This window comes from Biomphalaria glabrata, chromosome 1, assembly GCF_947242115.1.
Source record: "Biomphalaria glabrata chromosome 1, xgBioGlab47.1, whole genome shotgun sequence".
Taxonomy (NCBI): domain Eukaryota; kingdom Metazoa; phylum Mollusca; class Gastropoda; family Planorbidae; genus Biomphalaria; species Biomphalaria glabrata.
In genome coordinates this window covers 73,254,917-73,281,329 of record NC_074711.1, presented here as the reverse complement: position 1 = coordinate 73,281,329, position 26,413 = coordinate 73,254,917, and the positions used below count along the sequence as shown (strand labels likewise).

At 33.9% G+C, this 26,413-nt stretch overlaps 1 protein-coding gene across 4 annotated transcripts in view; it reads left to right on the top strand.

Moving 5' to 3' along the window:
• The window catches only part of LOC106074717 (focadhesin-like), a 256,547-nt gene that overhangs the window by 227,753 nt on the left and 2,381 nt on the right, over window positions 1–26,413 (top strand). For all 4 annotated transcript variants that reach the window (XM_056013337.1, XM_056013354.1, XM_056013344.1 and 1 more), the window contains 24 exons: window positions 1,297–1,560; window positions 2,155–2,259; window positions 5,325–5,536; window positions 6,614–6,875; window positions 7,325–7,459; window positions 7,573–7,753; window positions 8,455–8,643; window positions 10,107–10,228; window positions 11,050–11,142; window positions 11,341–11,429; window positions 13,078–13,119; window positions 13,286–13,511; window positions 14,224–14,484; window positions 15,209–15,424; window positions 16,406–16,525; window positions 17,065–17,187; window positions 17,531–17,608; window positions 20,278–20,449; window positions 20,766–20,846; window positions 20,953–21,075; window positions 22,116–22,228; window positions 22,647–22,904; window positions 23,405–23,604; window positions 25,971–26,148. In XM_056013337.1, coding sequence (XP_055869312.1) covers window positions 1,297–1,560; window positions 2,155–2,259; window positions 5,325–5,536; window positions 6,614–6,875; window positions 7,325–7,459; window positions 7,573–7,753; window positions 8,455–8,643; window positions 10,107–10,228; window positions 11,050–11,142; window positions 11,341–11,429; window positions 13,078–13,119; window positions 13,286–13,511; window positions 14,224–14,484; window positions 15,209–15,424; window positions 16,406–16,525; window positions 17,065–17,187; window positions 17,531–17,608; window positions 20,278–20,449; window positions 20,766–20,846; window positions 20,953–21,075; window positions 22,116–22,228; window positions 22,647–22,904; window positions 23,405–23,604; window positions 25,971–26,148 — 3,843 coding nt within the window. The remainder of the gene's footprint in view (window positions 1–1,296; window positions 1,561–2,154; window positions 2,260–5,324; window positions 5,537–6,613; window positions 6,876–7,324; window positions 7,460–7,572; window positions 7,754–8,454; window positions 8,644–10,106; window positions 10,229–11,049; window positions 11,143–11,340; window positions 11,430–13,077; window positions 13,120–13,285; window positions 13,512–14,223; window positions 14,485–15,208; window positions 15,425–16,405; window positions 16,526–17,064; window positions 17,188–17,530; window positions 17,609–20,277; window positions 20,450–20,765; window positions 20,847–20,952; window positions 21,076–22,115; window positions 22,229–22,646; window positions 22,905–23,404; window positions 23,605–25,970; window positions 26,149–26,413) is intronic.

Genomic DNA, 26,413 nt, shown 5'->3' with positions numbered 1-26,413 from the left:
ATGCCTCAAGACCAAGCCTACTTGTCAAGTTCAACCCCATGTTTCTTGAGCGATACCTTAAGGCCAAGCCTACTTGTCAAGTTCAACCCCATGTTTCTTGAGCGATGCCTCAAGGCCAAGCCTACTTGTCAAGTTCAACCCCATGTTTCTTGAGCGATGCCTTAAGGCCAAGCCTACTTGTCAAGTTCAACCCCATGTTTCTTGAGCGATGCCTCAAGACCAAGCCTACTTGTCAAGTTCAACCCCATGTTTCTTGAGCGATGCCTTAAGACCAAGCCTACTTGTCAAGTTCAACCCCATGTTTCTTGAGCGATGCCTCAAGGCCAAGCCTACTTGTGAAGTTCAAACCCATGTTTCTTGAGCGATGCCTTAAGGCCAAGCCTACTTGTCAAGTTCAACCCCATGTTTCTTGAGCGATGCCTCAAGGCCAAGCCTACTTGTCAAGTTCAACCCCATGTTTCTTGAGCGATGCCTTAAGGCCAAGCCTACTTGTCAAGTTCAACCCCATGTTTCTTGAGCGATGCCTCAAGACCAAGCCTACTTGTCAAGTTCAACCCCATGTTTCTTGAGCGATGCCTTAAGACCAAGCCTACTTGTCAAGTTCAACCCCATGTTTCTTGAGCGATGCCTCAAGGCCAAGCCTACTTGTGAAGTTCAAACCCATGTTTCTTGAGCGATGCCTTAAGGCCAAGCCTACTTGTCAAGTTCAACCCCATGTTTCTTGAGCGATGCCTCAAGGCCAAGCCTACTTGTGAAGTTCAAACCCATGTTTCTTGAGCGATGCCTTAAGGCCAAGCCTACTTGTGAAGTTCAAACCCATGTTTCTTGAGCGATGCCTTAAGGCCAAGCCTACTTGTGAAGTTCAAACCCATGTTTCTTGAGCGATGCCTTAAGGCCAAGCCTACTTGTCAAGTTCAACCCCATGTTTCTTGAGCGATGCCTTAAGGCCAAGCCTACTTGTCAAGTTCAACCCCATGTTTCTTGAGCGATGCCTTAAGGCCAAGCCTACTTGTGGTCGTATTTTTCTATCTTCCTGTGTATTATAAACTCTGTGGACGAACCGCCGATTAAACTACTCCTATTGAACGATTGGCCGATCTCTGGCGAACTTCTTCATGTCCGCCATGTTTTATGACTTAGGTTTTGTTTGGTAGTCCATTGCGAACTATTTTCCTGCTAAGTTGTTAACTTTTAAGGCATTACCCAGAGGCCACCACGTTACGTGGAGGCATGAGTCTATGATTGAAGATCAGCCTAACAATAGAGCATTCAAAATGTGTTATTTCTATTAAACAGGAACCTGAGCAGCCTCATAAGTGGACACAGTTCGGTTCTACCTTCCATTTTTTCTCTGAGCTGTGTGGACAACTAGGTGGTCAAAGCTTACAAGAAGGCCACACCTTGACCACCTGGCTAGTTAACTTAGCCACAACCCTGGAAGCTTGTTGTCCAGTTTTGAACCACGTCATCGCCGCTGTCTTGATCACCTCCAGCTCTGATGAGGTCAGCAGTGCCGCCCTTGAGGTGGTGAAAAGAATCGCCATTGTTGATCCTAAACAAGTGAGTATTTATTGGACACAATTGCGAAATGAAATTTAAGAACTTTTTTTTCTCTCCACCCACAAAGTCACAAAAGGAATGGTATATAGATCTAGACAGTGGCGTAGCTAGGGTGGGGGGAGGAGGGGGTAGAATTTTTAAAATCCCCTAGGCCCCCACTTGAGAGGGGTCCTCCAAATGTGTGTGTTTTATGTTAAATATTAAATATTATTATAAATGCAGGGGCCCCCAAAGAGGTCAATCCCCCCCAGGGCCCTCAAATGATGGAAAATTCCTAGCTACGCCCCTGGATCTAGAGTTCCATTGAATCTTATATTTTACATTTTGTTAGGCAAAGTATTTAATGATACGTAGCTGCGCATTGATACAGTACAAGAATTGATTTAAAAACAAAACATAAATGTATGTAGGTAAATACAATGACCTCTCCATCTACAGCTACTAATTTGTTTCTATGCATAAAGGCTACTGGGATGCTTTAAGTTCTAAGTGTAAACAAATTACGTTTGTCTCTTTAAGGCTGTTATAATAGCAACAAATGGGCTCATACCTCAAGGGAAATAACCAAATCTATTTTACTCTCATTACCCGCAGTCTACTGATTACCTCCCATTGCTACTCTATGTCTTGAACCGAACTAACAGCCCAGGACGAAAGCTGCACATTCTAGAAACACTGCCATGTCTGGCTACACATAAGGTAATAGACACATCAGGTTTGTATTCGCATAAGTTTTGCTATACATCTATTTAAATATAATAATAGAATAAACAAGGTTACAAAGACAGTTTGTGTGGAAACACAAACTCAAAATTGGCCCCCGAAGTGGTCCACTCAGGCAGGTACAAAGGCAGGTTTCAATAACTTCAGAATGAACATCAGAATAAAATTCTATCAAAGACAAATGACAGAGAAGAATGAAGAAAAAAGGTTGACAGATCTTGTGTGGTGCCCCAGCACTCCAGCAGACCAAAGGATAGGTGAAAGTGAATGTGAAGTTAGATGTGAACCTTGCCTAACTGATGTCTTATAATGAATACCTAACTGATCTAACTGTTTTGTAAAAGGTCAATTGTGACAAGAAGGACAGTAAGGGTAGCTACTTTTTTTTTCAATAAGAGTTAGTCCCCCTTAGTACTTGATTTAAGTCCCTGTTAACTGTTAACAATTGCCACTCTCTCTTGAGTCCTTGAGCTGACCAGTGTAATTTGAACGAAGTCTCCATAATGTTGAACTAATACTTGTGTTATTGTGCTCTAACTGTATTACTCAAGAGGAGTGTACCACTGTTATGGGAAGAGTGTTTCGATAATGAGCTATGTAGACTTTATTTATTTGTTAGTAATAAGTTGGTTTATGTTAATAGTATAGTCTACTTAGTCTCTTATCCCCCCCTATATATATTTTTTTGTAAAAGACATCTTTTGTTTTGATACGAGACTGTAGTGTGTCTCATGGATGATGTCATTTAATTGCCATGACATGTATTATATTATTGTAAACCATCGTTTTGGTTTTTGAGATGAGACACTATTGTGCCTCTGCGATGCTGGTTCTTTGATTATTTTGAACTGAACCTGTCCTACTATTTTGATTTGTTTCATTATTTCATTTTCTTTTTTTAGCCTTTATATCCATTTATACTTTCCATGATCTTTTCTTTTGTTTCTAAATAAACTCTTTTTTTTTTGTTTCAACTGACATCTCAGTATTATTACTTGTCTGTCTCAGTAATTTTGTATATCTAGAGGCTATAGTTAATAGCCTAGATAATATAATTTGGGACCACAAAGTACAGCTGGACTAACTTGCCAGTACAGCAGAGGTCACTGGTCTTATGATCTATCCTAATACTAGGTCACATCAATCTCTTTTTTAAATCGTCAAGTGATAAACATTTCTGTAAAAAAAAAATTTCATTTAGTTTAGTGTTTTACAAATATAGAGCAGCCCTGCAGTTCATGCAATAATATCAAAAACTACTTATTAATTGTTGTTTTAATTTATGTCCAACTTATATGCATACTAAATAGATTTTTTCTTTTTCAAATAATTTAAACATTTTTTTTGTGTGTAAATGTAGTTGTTATTATGACAGAATTTATTTAACTTAGCAATTCAAATTTTGACAAAATGTGTTGAAAAATTGTTTCCTTGTGATTTCCATAAAGAGCCTCCTGTGTTTGTTACTATTAATAGTGAATAGTTGTAAAACTGGTGTATTTTTATGAAAAAACTGCTTGCATAAGTGATTTTAAGAATTTGATTTTTCGCTTTCAGAAAAGAAAAATGTAGCCATTGCATCAGAACTTTGAAAGATCTAAAATATTATGATGTCAGATTTTCCCTATCTTTTCTAGTTTACGAGATCTAACGGGATGGACGAATGGACAGACATTCCACACAAATCTAATAGCGTCTTTTCCCCTTCCGGGGCCGCTAAAAAAACAATCTAATGTTCTTTAACCTAAAATCATCTCTCTTAAATTATTTAAAGAATCTAGACTTATGTGCAAGTATTGTGTGCCACTGATATATACAAAGTAATATTAATCAATTCCTACTTTGTGCTCCAATGAAATCAATTTGGATGGGATCTGATCAAATTGGAAACAGATTGGATCTGAACAGATCTGAATCAGATCAGATTGAATTTGTTCTTATCCAATTGCTTCTAATCAGATCAGATGAATTAGATTGAACAGGATTGGATCAGATCTGATCTAGATTTGATTGGATCGTAATGGATTAAACTAGATACAGATCAGATTTTAGTATCATAGTATGCCTAAATTTCATAGTTCTTTTAGTAAGCTAGTTGAATGGTGACTTCTGTTAACATTTTATTTTCTTTGTGAGACTGTTATTTGAATAATTGCTTCTTTAAATATCACATCTTATCAAGTCCCTTGACTTTCATTCAAGGAGTGCTGTGTTGGTTCAAATAACCAAATCCCTCCACTCTTTCTGGCAGCAGCTTTTCTTAGCAGAATATCAAGAGAGAGGCTGGTCCTTTCATTAGCAGAATATCAAGAAAGAGGCTAGTCCTTTCCTTAGCAGAATATCAAGAAAGAGGCTGGTCCTTTCCTTAGCAGAATATCAAGAAAGAGGCTGGTCCTTTGCTTAGCAGAATATCAAGAAAGAGGCTGATCCTTTCATTAGCAGAATATCAAGAAAGAGGCTAGTCCTTTCCTTAGCAGAATATCAAGAGAGAGGCTGGTCCTTTCCTTAGCAGAATATCAAGAAAGAGGCTAGTCCTTTCCTTAGCAGAATATCAAGAAAGAGGCTGGTCCTTTCCTTAGCAGAATATCAAGAAAGAGGCTAGTCCTTTCCTTAGCAGAATATCAAGAAAGAGGCTGGTCCTTTCCTTAGCAGAATATCAAGAAAGAGGCTAGTCCTTTCCTTAGCAGAATATCAAGAAAGAGGCTGGTCCTTTCCTTAGCAGAATATCAAGAAAGAGGCTGGTCCTTTCATTAGCAGTATATCAAGAAAGAGGCTGGTCCTTTTCCTTTCATGTTTTTCTTTGGACAGTCCACTCTTCATGCTCCCTCTACTGCTTCTTGACTGTGGAATTTTGAGAGTTAGTCCTAATGTATAATATTTGATGCCCAGAAGTTTTTTGTAGCATTTACTCTCAAAGGCTTAGGTTCTTCTTTTAGCCTCAGGGTTCAGTGTCCAACTCACAATCATATAGGAGTACAGAGACCAGTAATAAAAATAAAATGAATGAAATAATGTTTTTTTTTTTATCTCTTTTATGACAGCTCTGTATTCCACCAATACTGAAGACAATTTTGGCTCTGAGCAAGTCAGCTGATCTTAAGCCTATCTCCATTAGGCTTATGATGCTACTATGGAAACAGCAAGAGAGGTGTTTCCCTCAGTTGCTACAGCTAATCAGTGACTCCCAGGGGTCTTCCTCCTATCAGGTCAGGCTAGCTGTGGCATCAGTCATACTGGAGATTTGTACTCACAAGTAAGTTCTGGATTGGTTTGTGAGCTAATAAACTTGAGGCTCACTATGTATTTTAACCAGAGGTTAAGTGTTTATTAATATTGAAGATTTTATATGTTATACTATATATATATATATATAGAATGAGGACTATTGACTAACTATTGACCATCTTTTGACTAATTATTCACTATATATTGACTAACTATTGACTATCTATGGACTAACCATTGACTATCTATTAACTAACTGCTGTTCTTCTTGCCTCTCCTTTATATTAATTATCCAGATGATATTTCTAGGCTAGGGATAGTTCTAGACTGCCATACATTATTGATTTTAAAAATCCTAGTTGTATTAGTAGACACGAAAAAAAAAAGCAAAATCAATGAGTGGTGACTTTATTGTCAAGTTGTACTTACTACAAACTTTCTCTATTGACTCCCCTTTTGTACTGGCTGTCATGGCCTGTACCACTTACTACAAGTCTTAGATTAATTGCAAGAAATTTCAGTAGTGGTGTAAGAGTCTAGGGTACTTTATAGTGAGTGTAACAGTGTTTTTTCTAAAGAAACAGTTCAAGAAAAAGTTAATTGTTGAAGCATTTCTATCAAATATTTTTCTTGGCACAGTGTAGGCTTACAACTACATCATACATGTTAGGTTAGGACTGACATTTCAAGAGGGCTGAAATAATATCTAAAAAGACTTTTTATGTTTGTAATCAAATCAATTGATTAATTTGGTTATATAAAAATGGAGGAGTACTTGGTCTCTTAACCTAAGGACCTGAGTTTGAGCATCGGTAGATCAGATTTTACTTTTTGTCTGCCTTGTAACAACATTTAGCCTCCTGTGCAATTTGCTTAATACTTTACGGGCCACAGAAAGAAAGAAACTTATTTAGTCTGATTTCTAAGTTATTAAGGGAAAACCTAACTTTGTCTTTCAATTTGTAAAAAATAAAAACCATTAAACTTTTATTTCTAAAACATGAGAGTATAATGTTTTGAATACCAAAATTTAAATATGTCAATGCATTTTAAGAAAGACACACATTACTATTAGAATTGTTTCATATTTTATTTTATTTTTTAGACCTGAACAACATGGCGCTGAACTTCTTACGGCACTTACTGACATTCTGAAAACCTCGTCCACTGAGCAGGACATTCCTGTATCTGTATTAGCTTTGAGGGGGCTCTCTAAGCTGTGTGAGTCAGAGGTCATGGACCTAATGTCTTTGTGGTCATATCTTGGGGAGACATTCCTGAATGAAACAAGACCATTGGTTGTCAAGGAACTTTGTGGTCTGTTGTCTCTGGTTCCTCAGTTGGCAGTAGAGACACAAGAGTATGAGGTAAACATTTGCTTTTATAAGGTAAACATTTGCCTTAATGAGGTAAACATTTGCCTTTATAAGGTAAACATTTGCCTTTATGAGGTAAACATTTGCCTTTATAAGGTAAACATTTGCCTTTATAAGGTAAACATTTGCCTTTATGAGGTAAACATTTGCCTATTCTAATTTTTATGCTATCTTTAAGAACATTTTACAATCTTTGGCCCTAACTAGAATGGCAGGGAGTGATGCATAGCAGGATATCAGCTTATAAAATTTAATTGCATAGATTGGCTAACATCTGTTTCATTTATCAATCTCTATCACACCTGTTGCTTTTGGATGACATTGAAATAACTATAAAACAATTAATCCACTGAAAAATATTGATCTATAATTTTAAAGATTTAGGATAAATTCTTTCTGTGTCATTTCAATTTATATAAAGAGAATTTTTTTTTTTCCAGACTTTCACCAAACTAGCAGTGATGAGGTTGTGGGCATATTCTCAATCTTCTAACTGTTTGGTCTGCGCAGCAGCTTATGAAGCTTTATCTAAATACAGTGTGAAATATTTCTGTGTCAGCTACTTACCAAAATCTGTATGTTGATAAACCATAGTTGTAATTATCTTGTTTGATTTTTTAAGTTGTATTTATTCTATAACCAAAATCTAGTCTTGTATTTGTTGTGACTATTGCTTCATCCTCCTCAGGTAACGAAAGATCTTTATGAGCAACTTGACTTGGCAGTAAAACAAATGCAGGAAGGGAAAGGGAAATCCGACACCAAGAATGATGGTGATGCTCTAGATGTTGACATCATGTTTCCCCAGATACCCGGCTCTTGTTTTGTTTCCATCTTGCAGTCACTAACTGACTCTGTGGTCATTTCAGGTTGTACAACTTGTATATTTAGAAACTTGATGGTTAAGGTTTTACTTTCTTGGAATTATACATTTGAATTATTCTAAAAAAAGATTATCCATTTAAGAATTCATGTTAATCTTTTAAATGGTTTGAATTTTATAGAATAAGGAATTATTTAATTTTGAATTCGAAAATTAAAACACCTTTGCCATTAATCTTGAAAGGTTTCCTACTTGGTATTCAAATAGAATTAAAATGAATTGTTTTCAAATGATATTTATTGATGCAAATGTTCACAAACTAGAAAGTAGGACACATAAAATGGAGAACTGAAGATGACCATTCCATGTCACAACCATTTCATGTCACAACCATTTCATGTCACAACCATTTAGAAAAAACAAAATTAAAAATAATATAACTTTTGATAACACTTTAAACACTTTGATCTTGCTAAAATCATGTTGAAATATTTTTCAAATGATGTTTTTTGAAGGAAAACTTTTCAAAAGTAAATTTAAATCAATTTTTACATTTTGGAAAGAAACCAAATACAAAAATTAGCTTTTAAGCATTGAAGATGGGATTTTTCTAAAAGAAATGATATTTTTAAATCTGATGATATAAGTTTTATTTTGGATTGGCAATATATATTTTTGGAATGCTCATTTATGCTAACATTATTATATAATTATAATTTAATACCTTTTCATATGTTTCAATTTCAGCTTATAAAAAACTACTCCAGTCTTTAATGGCTACAGAAATTACCGATCTTCCTAGATCTGTTTACTTTTCATCAGCTGGTAAAAAAAGTATGGCAAGCCAAGGAGGCAAAATTCTAGAAAAAATTCCCAGTTTTCTTCTTAAACAATACAACAACTGTAAACAACCAGGTTTACGTCAAGGTTTAGCAGGTGATGACTTTTACAATTTGTGCTTATCATAACTGTGCTCATCTTGCCTCTCGTTATCATTCAAACTTTCAGCCTGTGTTCAAACAATATCAGTATCAGAACTACTTCTATGAAAGAAAAATCTCCAAGTAATAATACATAGTAGCATTTCACTTAGCTCCTAAGAATCCATAACTTTAACACAATTAATGAAACAAGTATGAATATCTCCTAACAATAAATTTCAAAGACATAAAGACAAATGATATGATGGGAGAGCAATCATATATTGTCTTTGTTGTAAGATCCATTGACTAGAACACACATTGACATAAGCTTTGTATAGAAATAAACTGGAAAATATAATTTTTTTATCATATGAGAATAAACTGCAGTATTTCAGTTTAGGAACTGGAAAGGTAATTCTACATTTCCATTAAGTCAAGCTAACATATAAAATGTAAACTGTTGAACATTTCCTGAACTCATCTCAGACAGACTTTACAACAACATCATTCAGTTTTAGCAAACAGCCTGTGTGGTAGTGTGTGCAGAATAGGAAGGTATCCTGTTATTTTACTCAGGCTTATCTTGTTTGGAGAAGAAAAAAAACAAACCATTTATGAATCGAAGTGTCTAATGTCATTTTTTGTATTTGTTAAGTTCACCTATTTGGTAAACATAATTTAATTCTAAATATATATTAATCATAATTTTGCATATGTATATAGAACAATATATTTTAATTTTCTACCTAGCCATGTATGTTTTCAATATTTTGTTAATAAAATGATTAGCAAATTTTAAGAGAAATGTATAAGATTTAGGTTCATCTAGAGTATAGTCTGTTGTACTGCTTACTCCTATGACATATGATGGCTAAGTGGTAGATCATTTGATTCTGAGTCAAACATCCTGGGCTTTGGTCACAATAGAGTTCTGGATTTTAACTGGGGATTTGAAATTTCCCTGAAATTATCTTGAACTTGTGGAACTTACATTAATTAAAAATATGTAGTTTGTAATAGTCCTGGATATGTAAATAAAAATTAAAAAATAACTGTGGGCCACATTTGTTCATGTATGGAAATAGAAAATAGGCTTACTTTTGGCATAAGTGTTAAAATTGAAACCATACCTTCTTGCCATATGGCTGCCTGGTCGTGCGGTTTGCGCGCTGGACTGACATTCAGATTTATCGATGGTCCAGGGTTCAAACCCTGCCCGCTCCCATCCCCCGTCGTCCTGCGGGAGGTTTGGACTAAGAAGTAATTATCTTCAACTCTGAAGGAACATCTGAAACATGTAAAACAAACAAACATGACATACTGATATCTCTTTTTCTCTTAAAATATAGAAGATTTTTTTAATGTTTTATATATACTGCATACTTTTTTAGTTCTGTTGCCTCTTAATGAGAATCATTTATAAACTTTTTTACTTCAACCTTATATAGTATTAATATTGTGTGTATTTCTGTACAGCTGGTTTGCTTTTCTGTTATGATCCTCCGCTAGAAGTGAGTCGGGATGGTAGAGCTAGGAAACATTACATCATCAGACATGGGAAAACATTCTTAGAGACTTTTGTCACATTATTACAAGAGGTGAGTGAATTGTCACATTATTACAAGAGGTGAGTGAAAAAGAAAATAGTTGATATGTAGACCAGGGGTCGGCAACATGCGGCTCGCGAGCCACATGCGGCTCTTTGGGGGTGAAGCTGCGGCTCTTAAGTTTTATACGCAAATATTATTTATTTTATCAAACATTTTTAAAAATATTTCTGAATCGTTTAACGAAAATTAGGCGCCGATTCTATCTCTGAGCCACTTGTACTCGCTTTTCACCACACCCCTCCCCCATGAATTTGTTTGCTCAATTGTTTGTTAGTGAAGCACAAGTTAGTATTGTAAGTAAATGTTTATTTAACTTCTTTAGGTACTACCGAAATAAAAAAATAATTATCTAATAATGCCACATGTATATTATATAATTTGTTGTGAAAACACTGATGATATAGAAATAAGTTGTTTTTTTTTTCATTAAATATTGTGTGATTACTATTTATTGTTGATAAGAAAAAAATGTAAATGTTGTGGCTCTTTAAAAACTTTAAAATTTTGTAAATTCTAATTTTTGGCTCTTCCGACTTAAAAGGTTGCCGACCCCTGATGTAGACTTTGTTTTGAGCATGGTAAATTATCTTTGCATACATTTAAACATCAATTGTTATTAAAGGTTTTAAAATATTTTAATTCCACTTAAATAATAACACTTCAATTGATTTCTTGTGTCTGTATAAAAGAAATTTAAAATATGAGTCGATAAGATGAATTATGCTAGATGTAAAGCTTCACAAAAACATTCTCTGCTGGATAATATTTTGTTTTAATTGTTGAAACTTTCTTTTTACTACTGTTATCAGGTACCAATCCAAACCTCAGACTGGCATAGATTCTCACTCTTACCACAGGCCTGGAACTCTTTTATGGAGAGACTGTTCTTGTCATTGCTTGAGGTTAAAAAATAAAATTGAGTTTTGCAAGTCAATGTTTTAAAAATATATTTACCTATAGACTTTTTAGTCTCAAAATTTTTATTTAACTTTGCCCCTTTTAACACTAGTATCTAAAATATTCTCTAATAGAAATAGACTATTTGAAATTGATTAAGTTTTCTTTTATCTTTTTTTTTTTTATCATGGAAAACATTTCAGAGCCGTAAAGCTGATCTTGAGCTTCAGGAAAAACATGGACATATTTCTTCCTCTGACTTGGCAGAAAAGAATATTGTGGTCTGGTTATCGTAAGTTTCAATCAATGCACTCTTTAATAATATACTACAGCTTTAGTACTTCTAATCAGTACTACCTTGAGGATGAAAGTGAAGATTTTGTAGAATTTTTAAAAAATTCTATTTACTTTTTTATTTTCTGAAAAGTTACATTAATTCTACTAGCTCTCATTTCCTAGGTTTCACTTTCCCCTATACCTGAGGTTTTGGACATTAATTCTACTAGCTCTCATTTCCTAGGTTTCACTTTCCCCTACACCTGAGGTTTTGGACATTAATTCTACTAGCCCTCAGTTCCTAGGTTTAACTTTCCCCTATACCTGAGGTTTTGGACATTAATTCTACTAGCTCTCATTTCCTAGGTTTCACTTTCCCCTATACCTGAGGTTTTGGACATTAATTCTACTAGCCCTCAGTTCCTAGGTTTAACTTTCCCTATACCTGAGGTTTTGGACATTAATTCTACTAGCTCTCAGTTCCTAGGTTTAACTTAAATTTCCCTATACCTGAGGTTTTGGACATTAATTCTACTAGCCCTCAGTTCCTAGGTTTAACTTAAATTTCCCTATACCTGAGGTTTTGGACATTAATTCTACTAGCCCTCAGTTCCTAGGTTTAACTTAAATTTCCCTATACCTGAGGTTTTGGACATTAATTCTACTAGCCCTCAGTTCCTAGGTTTAACTTAAATTTCCCTATACCTGAGGTTTTGGACATTAATTCTACTAGCCCTCAGTTCCTAGGTTTAACTTAAATTTCCCTATACCTGAGGTTTTGAGCACCACACCTCCTTTTCTTACTATCTTTCTAACTCTAGAAGATCTAATAAAGTTTTCTTCTTATCAATTGGTCTGTCACTTTCTCTATTAAATGGAAGTAAAAACATTACTTTTAATAAAATGTTGACTTTTTTGAGTCTCGATAAACTAAAATATTGATTACAAGCCTTGGCCAACTATATGCGCGCCTGACTCAATTTTATAGCAGCAGATTTTCTGAGATTATTAACATCGACACACATAAATTGGATGTAAACACATGTGGTGATGGAGGCAGACATTTTGAATGATTAATATAAAAGTTTCACCACATTTAGTTAATAATTTATAAGCTATCCTGACAAGATCAACGTTTAATCTTTTGACTCAGGACCGGACAAAACAGAATGCAACAACATATTTACCCGAAGATCAAAATTGGAACCAGTGAAATCTGGCCATTCGGAGTATCACCAGAGATTGCTGACCATGTCCTTCAAAACTGCATTCTTTACCAAGAGGCCCGAACAAGACACTGGCCCCAAAACACCCCAATAGAAAGAAAACTATTTGGAGAGCTCCATGATTTGGAAACCACTGCGCAGTTTATCTCATGTATTGGTCTTGTCATCTGAACGCTCCTACATAAAAATGAGAATGGGGAAGATAAATAGTTAGTAATATGTATACATAGACTCTGATGTGATTGTTCTACATAAAGTAAAAAATTCCTACTTATTGGGTTCACTGACATAGGTATTTTAAGGAATTTCCAGAAAAAACGGTTCTCAGACTGATGGATTAAAAAATGGCCTTCAAAATTACTTGCTAATTTGATATATTAAGAATTGATCAAACTATCTTATATATTTATATACATATTTTTCATCAAAATATTTCAGTACAAGGGATGCTATCCTAGATGCTATAAAAACAACTTCAAGGTACATAATCTTTATTATTTTATCTTTGAGCTATATGACTAGCTTAAAGAATCTTTCTTTATCCTTCATTTCATATTTTTAAAGCATTTCTCTATGTTTTAGAATATTTTAAATTTGAATAGTCTTTGCAAAGTTGTTTTTTTGTTTTTATCAATTTTTTCTTCAGAGGGTCTCCTACTGCACAAGCCAACTGTGTCCTGTCCCTGGCTAGCCTAGCCCTATGCCTTCATAAATATGTAACTGACCTTAGTGCTGACCTCTTCAAAGCTTCACAAGACAGAACAGAATATATTGGGCACTCCCATTGGATGGCCATGTCCTTTGATACCATATTGTCATTTGTTGATCCTGAACATGTTCCAAAAGGAAATATCCACAGCATATGTCACCAGGTTCTAATTATCCATATCAAATTTACTTAGCAAAAAGATAAGCTATTAATCAATACATTGACTTTAAAACTTATTTCTAGCATTGCCTAAGCATTGAGTGATGGGAAATGCAGTAAATGTTTTGGCTTTGTTAGATCATCTGCTAAGTATTTTCCAAAGCAGTATTGGTGCTTTAAACAGCTTTCAAAATATACAGCAAGATTACTTTTGAAAGGCAGTAGGACATTTGAGATCCATAGAAAAGCTAACACCTAGGATGGTGAAACAAAATGTAAATTGAGTCTCTCTTTAATAATGTAAGAAAAAAAATGGAGATCAAAGCCTGTTAAGTCTTTCTACATAAAATTCTGCTTATTGATAAACAAGGTTACAATAACAGTTTGTATGGAATGGAAATCCAAACTCAAAATCTGCCCCCCCCCCCCCCCAAAGTAATCAACTCAGGCAGCATATAAATATAAATCAGAAACTAAGAACTACAAACTAACAACAGACACATTTTTTTTTTTATCCATAGAATTTAATTTAATTTTGTTTCTCATAATTTTGTATAGTATGATTATCCTGAAAACAAATGTGAAAACTTCATTTATCAATTTATCATAAGTTTGAAATTGTAGGCCTACAAAATATTATCCTTTAGAAATTGTACACAATTTTAGTAAATGTTTAATTAGTTCATTAGCAAATGTTTACTCTTCTGTCCTTCTAGAAATCATCTCCTCATGATGCTGGTCAACCAAGTAATTTGTGTTGTGCTGTGGCTAGACTGGCCACTAGTCAGTTGGTGCCTCTCCTTGTTGCCTCAGACTCAGATCAAATTGTCCACATTCTCAAAACGTTTACTTCCTGCTTGCCAACTGGTCAGTCAGCTCTGACCTCTCCTGTCTCAATCTTCTGCAATGGACTGGCTCTGGGGATGGTTTTAGAGATTTTGTTCCAGGAACATTTCTCGGACATGACAGGGAGTAAAGTGAGTATCAAGCGATGGGTCACAGGTCATAATTAAATGGCAGAATTAATATATACATAGTATAATTATAGGTGTGTATGACAAACTGGCAGAAAAATTAGCTTATTCTAATAACTTCACTTTTCTGACCAGATTATTTTGGTTGAAAAGACAATTAGGCAGCATTTAGAATTACAACCCTTTCTAAGAAAGAGACTAGTATATCTAACCAATGCCCTAGATTGATCAGCCATGATTCCATGGTGGTGAACTATGAAAAAAAAAATTATTTTTGGCTGCCATCAGTTATAAAACAATTAGAGCCCATGTCTTAGAGTTTGTATGAGACAAAATCTGTGATTGAAACATTGTTATCCACGCACCGTTTCCCCTCCCCCTCCTTTTTTCCAAATCAACTCTTGGCCTCATGTCCTTGGGAATGCACTAAGGAATGTTCTGTTCATGGTCCCAACTTTAAACCCTGCCTGCTTCTGTTTCCTGATGTCTTACAGTACGTAATCAAATAAGAAAGTTCTTTGTTTAAAAAACATTCCTTGAAATCTTTTTAGTAAAAAAATTCTATAACCAGCACCCACATTTTTAAGTTGTCTATTTTTTTAGTGACCATCATTATACAGAAAATTTAAGTCAATATTCATTCTTTAGTAACTTAATGAAAAATTGATGACATCTGTTTGTATATTTTGATTTTACTATTCTATGCTATTATGCTCCTGTTTGTCAGGGCATGCTGGCAGTCTGGAAAGCTCTTACCTCCCTTGAAGATATCACTTATAATTCAGAGGTTGAAAACAGAATAGGCTGTGTGCTTGGCCTGACTCTGGCTATCTGTGCCATGTGTAGTGATGGAAAGACAGAGTCTAGAGTCCATGCCACTGCTGTCTTAGAAAAACTGACCCCAGTTTGGTTGGACACACCTTGTGATAAAGACTACTACCAGGTACACGTCTGAACTTTGAACTTTGTTACATTGCCTTTAAATCATAATTAAATCATTTCAGTTACTCAGTACTAGAAGAGTTACATCTTCAGAATATTTTGCATTCAAAGTAAACACAATTTAGTTATGAAGAAACAGAAAGAAACACTACCTTAAGTTTTGAGATCATTATCAAATAGAGTATGTATCTGGTAGTGTGTAAAAGGGAATGCCCTGTATATAAGTGATTAGTCTAGATGGATATTGGTACAGTTCACCTGATTCTGTAAATAAAATTTAATAATAAAAATATTTTTAAAAATTTAAAATAAAATTTAAGTGTGTACATCAGGATAATCTTTTTTGAAGTAACATCTGTGTCTTATAAGATAAGAAGGATAATGTATTAAATTTTGATGACTTAATAATAGTATATTTGGTATTCATATATTTATCCTGCACATCTCTGAAATTATCCATCCATCCATCCCAGTGGTGCTACAGCCTGGCCTGCCTCAACACATCTCTCCACTCAGATCTCTCCTGACCCATTTGTCTCCACACCCAAACCCCAAGCTGTTGTAGCTCAGCCTCCACATGATCAATCCATCCTATTCGTGGTCTGCCTTGGGTCACCTGCCTTTTGGTTTTTGCTGGTATACAATTTTCGCTCCTCTGTTCTCTGACATTCTTTCGAGGTGACCTGCCCAACGTAGCCTGTTCTTTATTTCTGTCACTATAGGTCAGTCTTCATGCATTCATATATCTCATTGTTAGCGTGTATCCTCCACCCAGTTTCATCCTGTATAGATCCCTGGTTATAATGTAAATGAAATCATTACAAGTAGTTTTTTAACAAAAGATTACTTTTTAATTTTTTTTCTGGTATCTTTACACATAGGATACACATGAGTGTGACATGAGAAACATGTAACAATAGAATTATTAGTTGTAACAATATAAACAATGTGGATTTCATTGGTTTCATTTTTTTTTCTTTAGGTTTTGACCTTCAGTGTGGCCTGCATCACCACATCTGTGTATTCAACCAACACTCTAGATATTTCATGTGTTTTACCATCCATTGAGAAACTAAACCAAGTCCATCAACAATATCCACAGGTCTATTTCTTGATCCAATTCATCATTTGAACTTTTTTTTTTCTTGTCTGTTTTTTGGATTAAAATCAATAAGTTGTTTTTAATAATTTCATGTGGCTGACATCATGGCTAGTAAATGTATATTCCTATAAATACTTGTACTTGTAGGTTTATAAGAAAAAAAAGAAAAAGATTTACTTGTAATTGTATGTTTATAAGAAAAAAGAAAAAAGATTTATTCCCGTGCAAGTTTTCACTAAAATAAGAAATGCTTTAGAAAAAAAAATCCATTTACATTAGCCAGCAATGTCTACATCACATTTAAATCAGCTCTTTTACCTTTTTATCAAGTGATTTTTTTTTTTTTCATCTTTGGGAGCATTAAACTAAATCTTTGTTTTCATCTTATTTATATCTTATTTATGTTAATATACACCCACCCCCTCCCTTTTCAAACCTTTTCATTTTTACTATAATCATTTTTTTTTATCCCCATCGGTTTTAGTTACTACCAACTGTTTATCATGACCTTGAAATACATTTTATTTCCATCTTTCCAGTATTCGGGAGTCTGTCTTTCCTTGGGTTTGATCCTCTTCTCCTTGCATAGATTGGGTGTTGAAGTGGCCACATCACTTCGTCAGGAACTGCTCACAGCTTGGCTGAAGGATGTCAGTGATGATGTGAGATATTTTAGCCTAAAAAAAATTAGTCCAAAATGTATAAATGTAGCATAAATAAGTCTTCTAGATGGTACCGTGCTTTACATTTTAATTAGAAAAAAAAATTTAGTCTGGAAACAAATTAAATAATTTTTTTTATAAAACATTGCCTGATAAATTATATGATTGTTTCATTTGAAATATGTTTTGTTTAGAAGACCCCAAATTTATGTATTTTTACTGTAACCTCTTCAAAATATATTTCATAAATATTGTTCATCTCTTGTAATTACCAATTTAATACAATAATTATTCAAATGTATGCATCATCAAAATAAGCTCTTTTTTTTTGTTTTGTTGACAGAATAGATTGCCACTGGAGAAAGTGTCCAAGTTAAATGGATTGGTTTCTCTTATTGGATCTGAGCAACTATTATTTCCTGTAAGTCTTTTTTTTTAAGCAATAGTAGCTTTGTTAATTAGTAATATTGGATTCACAAGTACAGTTAATAGACTTTTGATAGTCTAACACTTCATAATCTGACACACTCATTAATCTGACAAGGCGCCAATGTAAATTCATGTAATTAATGTATACTGTAGTACATGGGCGTAGCCAGGAGGGGGGGAGGGTTTGGGGTTCAATTCAATTCAATTTACGATAAACCCCCTCTGCAATATAAAAAAAAAGCAAATTATGCACTCAAAATGTTATGAGCGTAGCTTAATGGGTTTTGACTCAGTTTTAAGTTTAAACTCCCCTCCAGTGGAGTTTGAAGCTAAAAAATACATCTTCAATTAAAAAAACAAATTACACACTCTACAATCTATGAGCGTAGAAAAGGGGTTTTGAGTTTAAACCCCCCGCCAGCAGGTTGGAAGATAAAAAATACATCTTCAATGTTAAAAAAAAAGCAAATTACGCACTCAAAATGCTATGAGCATTGCCAAAAGGGGTTTTGGGTTTAAATCCCCCTTCAGAAGGGTTTGATGCTAAAAAATACCTCTTCAATATAAAAAAAGCAAATTACACACTAAAATTGCCAATTAGGGGTTTTGAGTTTAAACTCCTCTCCTTAGATGGTTTTGAGTTTAAAATCCCCCCTACACAGCATTTTGAGGTGGGAAAACCTCTATCTTCAATATTATTCTAAAGCAAACTACAGTTACCAAATTCTATGAACGTTGCTAAATGGGGTTTTGAATTTAAAAAAAACAACAACTAAGTCCTGAGATTTTTTAGTTTAAAACTCCCAACAGATGATTTTGACAATAAAACTTCCCTTTTCGATATAAAATCTAAAGCAAACTACAGTCACCTAATTGCAAGAGCGTATTCAAGAGAAGTTACACATTTCTTCCAGTGGCGGGGCTCCATTAATAAAGTGCAGTGAATAGTCATCTGCTGAAATTGAAAAACACTAAATGTGGCTCAACAAAGATGGCTAAGACAGATTTTAGGAGCCAATTATAGAGATCGGGTCTAAATCAAGGAAATCCCATGCCGAACTGGGAGTCGACCCCTTAGTAAGATTGTGACAGAGCGTTGCAAGAGGTTTGGGGGACATGTTCTCCGACAAAATGAATTACGCATAATAAGAGTTGCGATGACATACTAGTACACACATTCATGAAGGTCCTCAGAGCAGGTGGGAAGAGGCTTCAGACATTACCAGTGACAGATTTTTGTGGAAACAGCTTGACGGCAAATGCCCCGAACGATGCGGGAGGGTCTAAGTCAGTAAGAATAGCACATTAAGTTTTTGAAATCAGACTTATTAATAGCAGGAAAATGCAGTGTAGATACCTCAGAATATGCATTTTGTTGGCTTTCAATACTAGAAATAGTGCTTGGCGGCGGAGCTCCCCCAGACCCCCTTGCTAGCAATGGCTGTGAGTCAACAATTTTTCCACTAACTACACGGGCACAATAAACGTGTTCCAAAAGAATGAAGGGTCAGAATGTAATAAAGATTATGTACACACACACACATACAAATATTTTTTTCACAAAGGGGGGGGGGGGGGGGGTGAGAAAAAATACCCCCCCCCCCTGAAAAAAAATCCTGGCTACGCCCATGCTGTAGTATGTCTATTTTTAAAATGTGTATAGACTTAAATTGTAATTTAGTACAGATAGTGAAAGCTGAAATAAAATGGTTTGTATTATTTTAGATCAATACATTTTTTTCTTTTTCATCTAATGTTTAGTTAATACCCTTGAAAGTCTAAAAAAATATCTTATTAATAGAATTTCCATGACATGTATGGTTAAATTCTTTGAAATACAGCTATCCTTGGTAATCTGACATTTTTGGTAATCCAATACCCAATGCCATAACGGTTGGATTATCAAGATTAAAATGTAGGGAAAGTAAGCATTATTATTTTTCTTCTATGTATAAAACTTCTGTTGGTTTTCAATAAGTATGAGTTTTATTTTATTTTACTGAACAATGTTAATACAAAGTTTACAGTATGCATTGTAGTTCTGAAATAAAGTTAGTTATGTGTTTTTTGTATGTGGGTATCTTCTTGCTTGTAATTATTGCATACAACTTTGAAATCAGCTTTAAACTTGAAATTAGTTTTAAATTCATGTAGACAAAAATAATGGTGACATTCGCTCTTTGGGCAACTACTGCAAGACAATTAGGAATGAATAACTTACAGTTAATACTACTTACTAATTCTTGCACTATTAAAGATGTAGCTGTGAACTTCTTTTTATCTCTACTCCTAGTTCTTTGCTTGTAACTCTACATTTGTTCAAGATTTGGAAAATGTTTTTTAAAATGATCACAACAAATAGGATCTTTTTTTTTTTTCATTTTGTTTTTATATAAACCTTCCCTCAAAAATAATGAACATCTACAGATACACCATAATAAATTAGAATGGCATAGTGAGAATAAAAATATCTAGTAGATTTTGATGTAGATTGGACACCCCAAGACTTATTTAGTTGCTTTGATTTTCTGCTGTATTATTTTCCCTTTAATAATGACTACTAAGGGATTGATAGCTAAAACCTTAGAGGTTAATGATTTATATTTGCTGTATTTATTTTTCATCCTTAAATCTGTCACATATTCTTTTAAATTTTTTAAGGTCATTAGCAACTCTGCTCTGCTCACAGATGACCTGATAACAGGAGTGGTTTCCAGGTTGATGGCTATTGTGGGAGACTATGATGACCTTGGGCTTCAGAACATCAGCTCAAGGTTTCTAGGTCACTTGTATCTATCTTCTACCTCATCAGGGGGAGACAAGTGTACATCTGGTGAAGTTTTTCTTATATTGCTTTAGAAGCTGTCTTTCCATATTACTGATGTAGATTACATATAAACATTCCAAATAATACCTTGTGCAATAGAAACGAAACCTTTTTTTTTATATAAATATAGCACAAATTGTTTTCATAATGATTACAAGTTATTTTTGTTTAATTTTTTTAAAATAATAGGCAAGAAAGTGGACAATCCTTTAAGAGTCATCATACGCTTTATATAATCTTTATATAATCTGTAACACCACGTGATGTAAACAAGTTCAATTATTCCATTGGTAAATTTCATGAGTATTATTTCTTTTTGTAGTGCCAGGAAGTTTGAGTTACTTGCCTGAATGGAGCCTCCTCAGAGCTTTTTATGATTTCCTTCTGGACTCTGGAAGATCAAGTTAGTCTATTTTTAGTTTGGTTGTTCCATTCAAACTAGCTCATTGTTTATCATTTGAAGTCTTTAATTAATTGCTTTAATGAAATATACAACCATGTTTCTTTAGTTCCAGATAATCACTTAATCAGTCTAGTCAATGTTGCCTTGCAAGTTATTAATGTCAAGACAACTCTACCACCTGTGAACTGGGCAATAATGCTCTCACCATACATGAGAAATAACAGTTATGGTAAGGACATGTTGTGTGTTTGTTCCATCTTTTGTCATATGGCTTAAATCAGTGATGCCCAACCTAATTTGACCCGCAGGCCATTCTAGTTTCCAACACTCAGCTCGCGGGCCACATAAACGAAAAGTTATAAAATGAAATTAAATTGTTCTGAAACTATTTTGGTAGAAACCTTTGGATTTGATACTTAATTAATAGGTTATTTGACAATTATATATCTTTTTACGCGTCGGATGATAAATTCATTTTTCTCTACTTAAATGTGAGCAACACCGACTCATTTTGTGGTCTCGTTTGGATAAATATTTCCATGGAACCTCCAATATCTAAGCATAGTTTAACAATCTTTTATTCGCGACTCAAACCAAGAATGCCACCATATTTATTTTATAATGCCGTTTTTATGTTGTCGTTTTATCAAACATTCACACTTTCTTTATAAAATAAATATGTTGGCTTATTATCATGTTCAACAACAAAAAAGTAAAGATTTTTCTAACTTGTCCTGGTAGATTCTACATTCAGTGTCCCATTTCATAAACACACAAATGTTAAAGATCATGATACCAATCCATCAGAGAAAAAGTGAGGGCACAAATGTAGGTAACGAATCATGTTCAACCTTTTATTGTTTGTAAGGTAGATTTCTACACATAGTGCCGACGTTTCTGCGGGCCGGATGGAACCATGTCCGGCCCGCGGGCCGTAGTTTGGGCATCACTGGCTTAAATGTTTCTATTAATATCTCTATGTTATTCTAAAGTGCAATAGTTATTGGAGCTACTTTTAGTTGTGAAAAATAGATGTTTTAATGTACATTTATGCATTTTTCCTCAACTTATTTTCTAACTTCAAAAGTTGCCAAATGGTAATACTTTAATAAATTGAATTTATAATGAAACCAATTGAATAGAGATAAATACCATCAAATGATTTTTTTGAGTTTTTAGGCCTATAATCTTATGATTAGAATCACTGTGAATTATGTTGTGAAATGTAAAATGTATCTGCTGCTAATTTATTTAAATTTTTTTTTCAAGGAGATGAAGTGAGAGCTAACATTTTGCAAGTCGCTATTTCTCAGATACAATCACCTTCTGCTGTTGTTTTTATTTCCTCATGGCTGACACCACCTTTGTATGCTTCCTTACAGGTCAGGTTAATAGGATTACATCAAATATATTTAGTATACCATAGAACGTTTTGGCCTGCTAGAACTTTCTCAGTTCTGTAAGCTGCCTAAGGCTCAATGTCTCTACCCAAATGTACAGTCATAAACTTGGACAGTATCCATTAATATCTATGTATTTTTTCATTTGTAGGTTGTACATAATTCAACCCTATGCATTTGTCTTGTTTTTGCATGTAAACTATTACCTTCAACTACTACCAAATAATTATTCATAAAATTGCAATGTAATGCTCTTGTGATAGTAAATTGTTAAGGAGCTCAATCTGACATTTTTCTGTTATCCATTGTTTTATTTATTGGTAGCTAGTACAATAATGAAAGTCATATTGAATATTAAATTATAGATGTTACTACAACCAATATGTGTGTACTTTTTCAGTTATCTTGTAAAACTGTGCTCCATCTCCATATGTGTCAGTTGATAAGGTCAATGTCTCCAAATGTTCTTCAAGTTTACCTAGAGCGCAGCTGTCTGACAGAATTTTCTGAAAGTGAAACACAAAACATTTGCATACAGTTGGCTATACTGAAGGGTCTAAGGGATGCCCTGGCAGTCACAGATCCCCCAGAAGCTGTGACCTCATTGTTGCATAGTGCTACAGCGCAAATCTATCACCAGTTGACTACAGACTTCAATGTATGTTTTAATATTATTGTATTTCTTTCTGTGCACTTTTTTTTTTAGTTTTTTTTTTTTAATTTGAGAAGATTTTTTTTTAAAGCTTAATCCAAGTTATACATAGAAAGTTATTTTCAAATTAATGTTATAAGTACTATTGAGGTGCAGTTACTGAGTGGTAAAGGGCTTGGCTTCCAAACGGGGTGTCCCAGGATTGAATCCTGGTGGATATCTAATAGGTACCTGACATTAGTTTTGGAATAGTAAAGGCAGTTGGTTGTTGTACTGGCCACAAGACACCCTCTGTAACTATGGGCTACAAAAACAGATGGCATTTACATCATCTGCTCTATAGATTGTCTGAAAGATGAACTTTTACTAAGTACATACTATTGTCACTTTTTAAAAAATGACAATATTGTATGTATTCATTTTAGAAGTTTATTTTATGTTTTCTTTTTCAAAAGCTTTTTAAATGTATGCTTTTTACTAACAAATTCTGTTGTTTTTTTTCATAGATTCAACTGCTACAGAGTATGGCCGAATGTTTGTCTCAATTACCTGCTGAGATCATGGATAATGTAATTGCCACTGACTTTTCTGATGCTTCCTCACAGGTTAAAGGTTGCTTTGTACGCTGCCATCTTGTAGCTACGGGTAAACAACCTTTGGGTCTGCTGAATTTCATGATAGATGCTTTCTTTAATGCAGACTACTGGTAAATTTTTTTTTTAACTCTTTAATTCTTCATACACTAAGAATATGTTTCAACAATTTTCATAGACTCAGAAATGAGATGATTTTTTTAGTTTTGTTAAAAAACTTTGTTTACTTTTGTGATTTGTGGATTTCTATAACATTATAAGATATTAAAGAAATGCTTAACACAAAACAGTGTAGACCCTATTATGGCATATTTTTTAGCATACATGCTAATTGAGAAAAATGACCGTTCTATCTAACGGAATAAAAAATATTTATATGTTTTATCCTTTATATGAACTACTAGACATATGTTACCCGCGACCCGCGGGTCTTTATTTGCGCATTACTTTCGATATAGTCACTGAGAGTGTTTTGTAAACAATTAAACGAAATAATAATGTAATAAGTAAAGCGAATGTGTCAATGTAAAAATAGCTAATAGGCTTAAATCCATTTTTTTAAAAAATTAAAACATTTGCTTTTGAATAATCTAGTGGATTGGATTTAGATGTATGTTAAACGTAGCTAATGATCCTTTCACGTTATTTCTCTTTCGCTACGAAAATAAAATTAGTTTTGCGAAAATGGTTTACCCGAAGTCGATACATTCTTATCTATTAAAAACGAAAAGAGCGATAGCTTTGTTAAATAAATGGGATTATAAAGTGAACAATTAAACGAAATAATTTTTAGTACGCGAGTCATGAATGAATATAGATCTAGGCCTATCTCAACTCGGCTTCGCAGCTTTCGTAAACGAATGTAGCTTTAGAAAACCAAATTTGAATGTTTATTTGATCAAAATATGAAATGAATGGACTTTAATTAATATGTTTATGTGTTAAAGTATAAGACTATCTGTGCGAAGAGAAGTTTTATCATCTTAGTGTTGAATTAGAGTTTTAGATCTAGGGATGGGATTATAAAGTAACAATAAAACGAAATAATTTTTAGTACGCGATTCATGAATGAATATAGATCTAGGCCTTTAACTCGGCTTCGCAGCTTTCGTAAACGAATGTAGCTTTAGAAAACCAAATTTGAATGTTTATTTGATCAAAATATGAAATGAATGGACTTTAATTAATATGTATATGTGTTAAAGTATAAAACTATCTGTGCGAAGAGAAGTTTTATCATCTTAGAGTTGAATTAGAGTTTTAGATCTAGGGATGGGATTATAAAGTAAACAATTAAACGAATCAATATTTAGTACGCGATTCATTACTGAATTGTCTAATGAAAGAATGTTCGTCAGGAAATCTGTAATCACAGATATAAGGAACTAATTAATGTAAAAAATGCTTTTGAAATACAAAATTGAAGGTTAATTTTATTATATAATGAAATCAATGGATCTTCTTTTGTCTTTTCATGTGTCAAAGTAAAAAACTATCTGCGCAAAGTGTATTTCTTAAAATTAGATCTAGGTCTAAATCCTTTCTATCTTTTCTCATGTCAACATTGTAGACATGGCCTAGATCCATAAAATACTATAGCTGTAATAGAGTCGGACAACTTTATTTTTTTTGAGGGTCTTAAGTTTGTTTTAGGGCTACAATACATACACTACGGTCTAAGTTGGTACCCAAGGAACATTCCTGCCTAGTTTTATCAAGATTGGTCAAGCGGTTTTGATGTCTATAAGTAACATACATACATACATACACTACACATTCTACTTTATAATATAGATAATTGTTTGCCTCTGGCCAGGTAAGATGAAAATTAGAACCAGCCTCAAAAGTACCTGCTGGGTAGCACTAGAGAAAGATAATTAAGTCCTTCAAATGTGCAATTGAGATACTAAAAAATTTTTGTTTCACTAGCCTTAATATACCCTTCTTAAAAACAAACTGTCACTGCACAGCTCATCTTTATAGATATGGAGCTAGTCATTTGATTCTTCCAAAGTTAATCATCAAAGATGAAGCTAAGTTTAAATCTATATCCTGTTAGTGGCAATAATTGTTTAGATTCCCTGCCTTTAAGCCCCATACTTTCCCATGGTTGTTTTGAATTTTGAGGTTTTAGAGTTTATCTTTCAATGTTAAATAATTATTGTAAAAATGAATATGCTTATAATTGAATTGTTTTGATTTGGCTTGTAATTTTCTTATTCATTGATACATTGAAAAGAATTTCACTTTGAGTAATGACATAAAAGTGTAAAAATAAGAAACACTGGGCTTTGCGATTCCTAATAATTTGCTTAGGCTGAGATCTTAAAACAATTTGAAATCTCAGAACTGGTTAAAATCTCAGAGCAGTTGGCATTTCTTGAAATTCTGAATAAGTGCTATGATCAGTTGAGTTAAAGTGTTGTTTTTTCAGTTTATTGTTGTTGACAGTATGATATCAAATCTTTTTTTTCTCCAGGAACCAGGAGGTAGGAATGGTGTTATTGTTCAATTGTTTTGGTGCTTATTCCAAATACAAGGGAGAGAACTCTAGTCTTTCAGCTCGGCAGCAGTGGTTCTTGGAGTTGTTGGGTCACACTCGTACTGTTGTAATTGGTGCCATGCCATTAGCTGCCACAGCTCCAACCAAAGATAAGGTGAGTGGCATCCCTTATGACATCATTTCAGTAAACCTTATGTTTCACAAATGAATCAAGTAGACTAGGCTTTAGTGAGCACCTTATGTTTCACAAATGAATCAAGCTGAGCACTTTGAAATGTCTTTCTGTGTTTCTGGTTAAAAGATTAACTATATTAGGATATGTTTTGTTTTATGCAAAATATCTCACAGAATAGATAACAAGTTGGCTTGTGTTTTTTTCCCAAAGGTTTCAATTTTTATATTAACTAAATTTTAGTGGG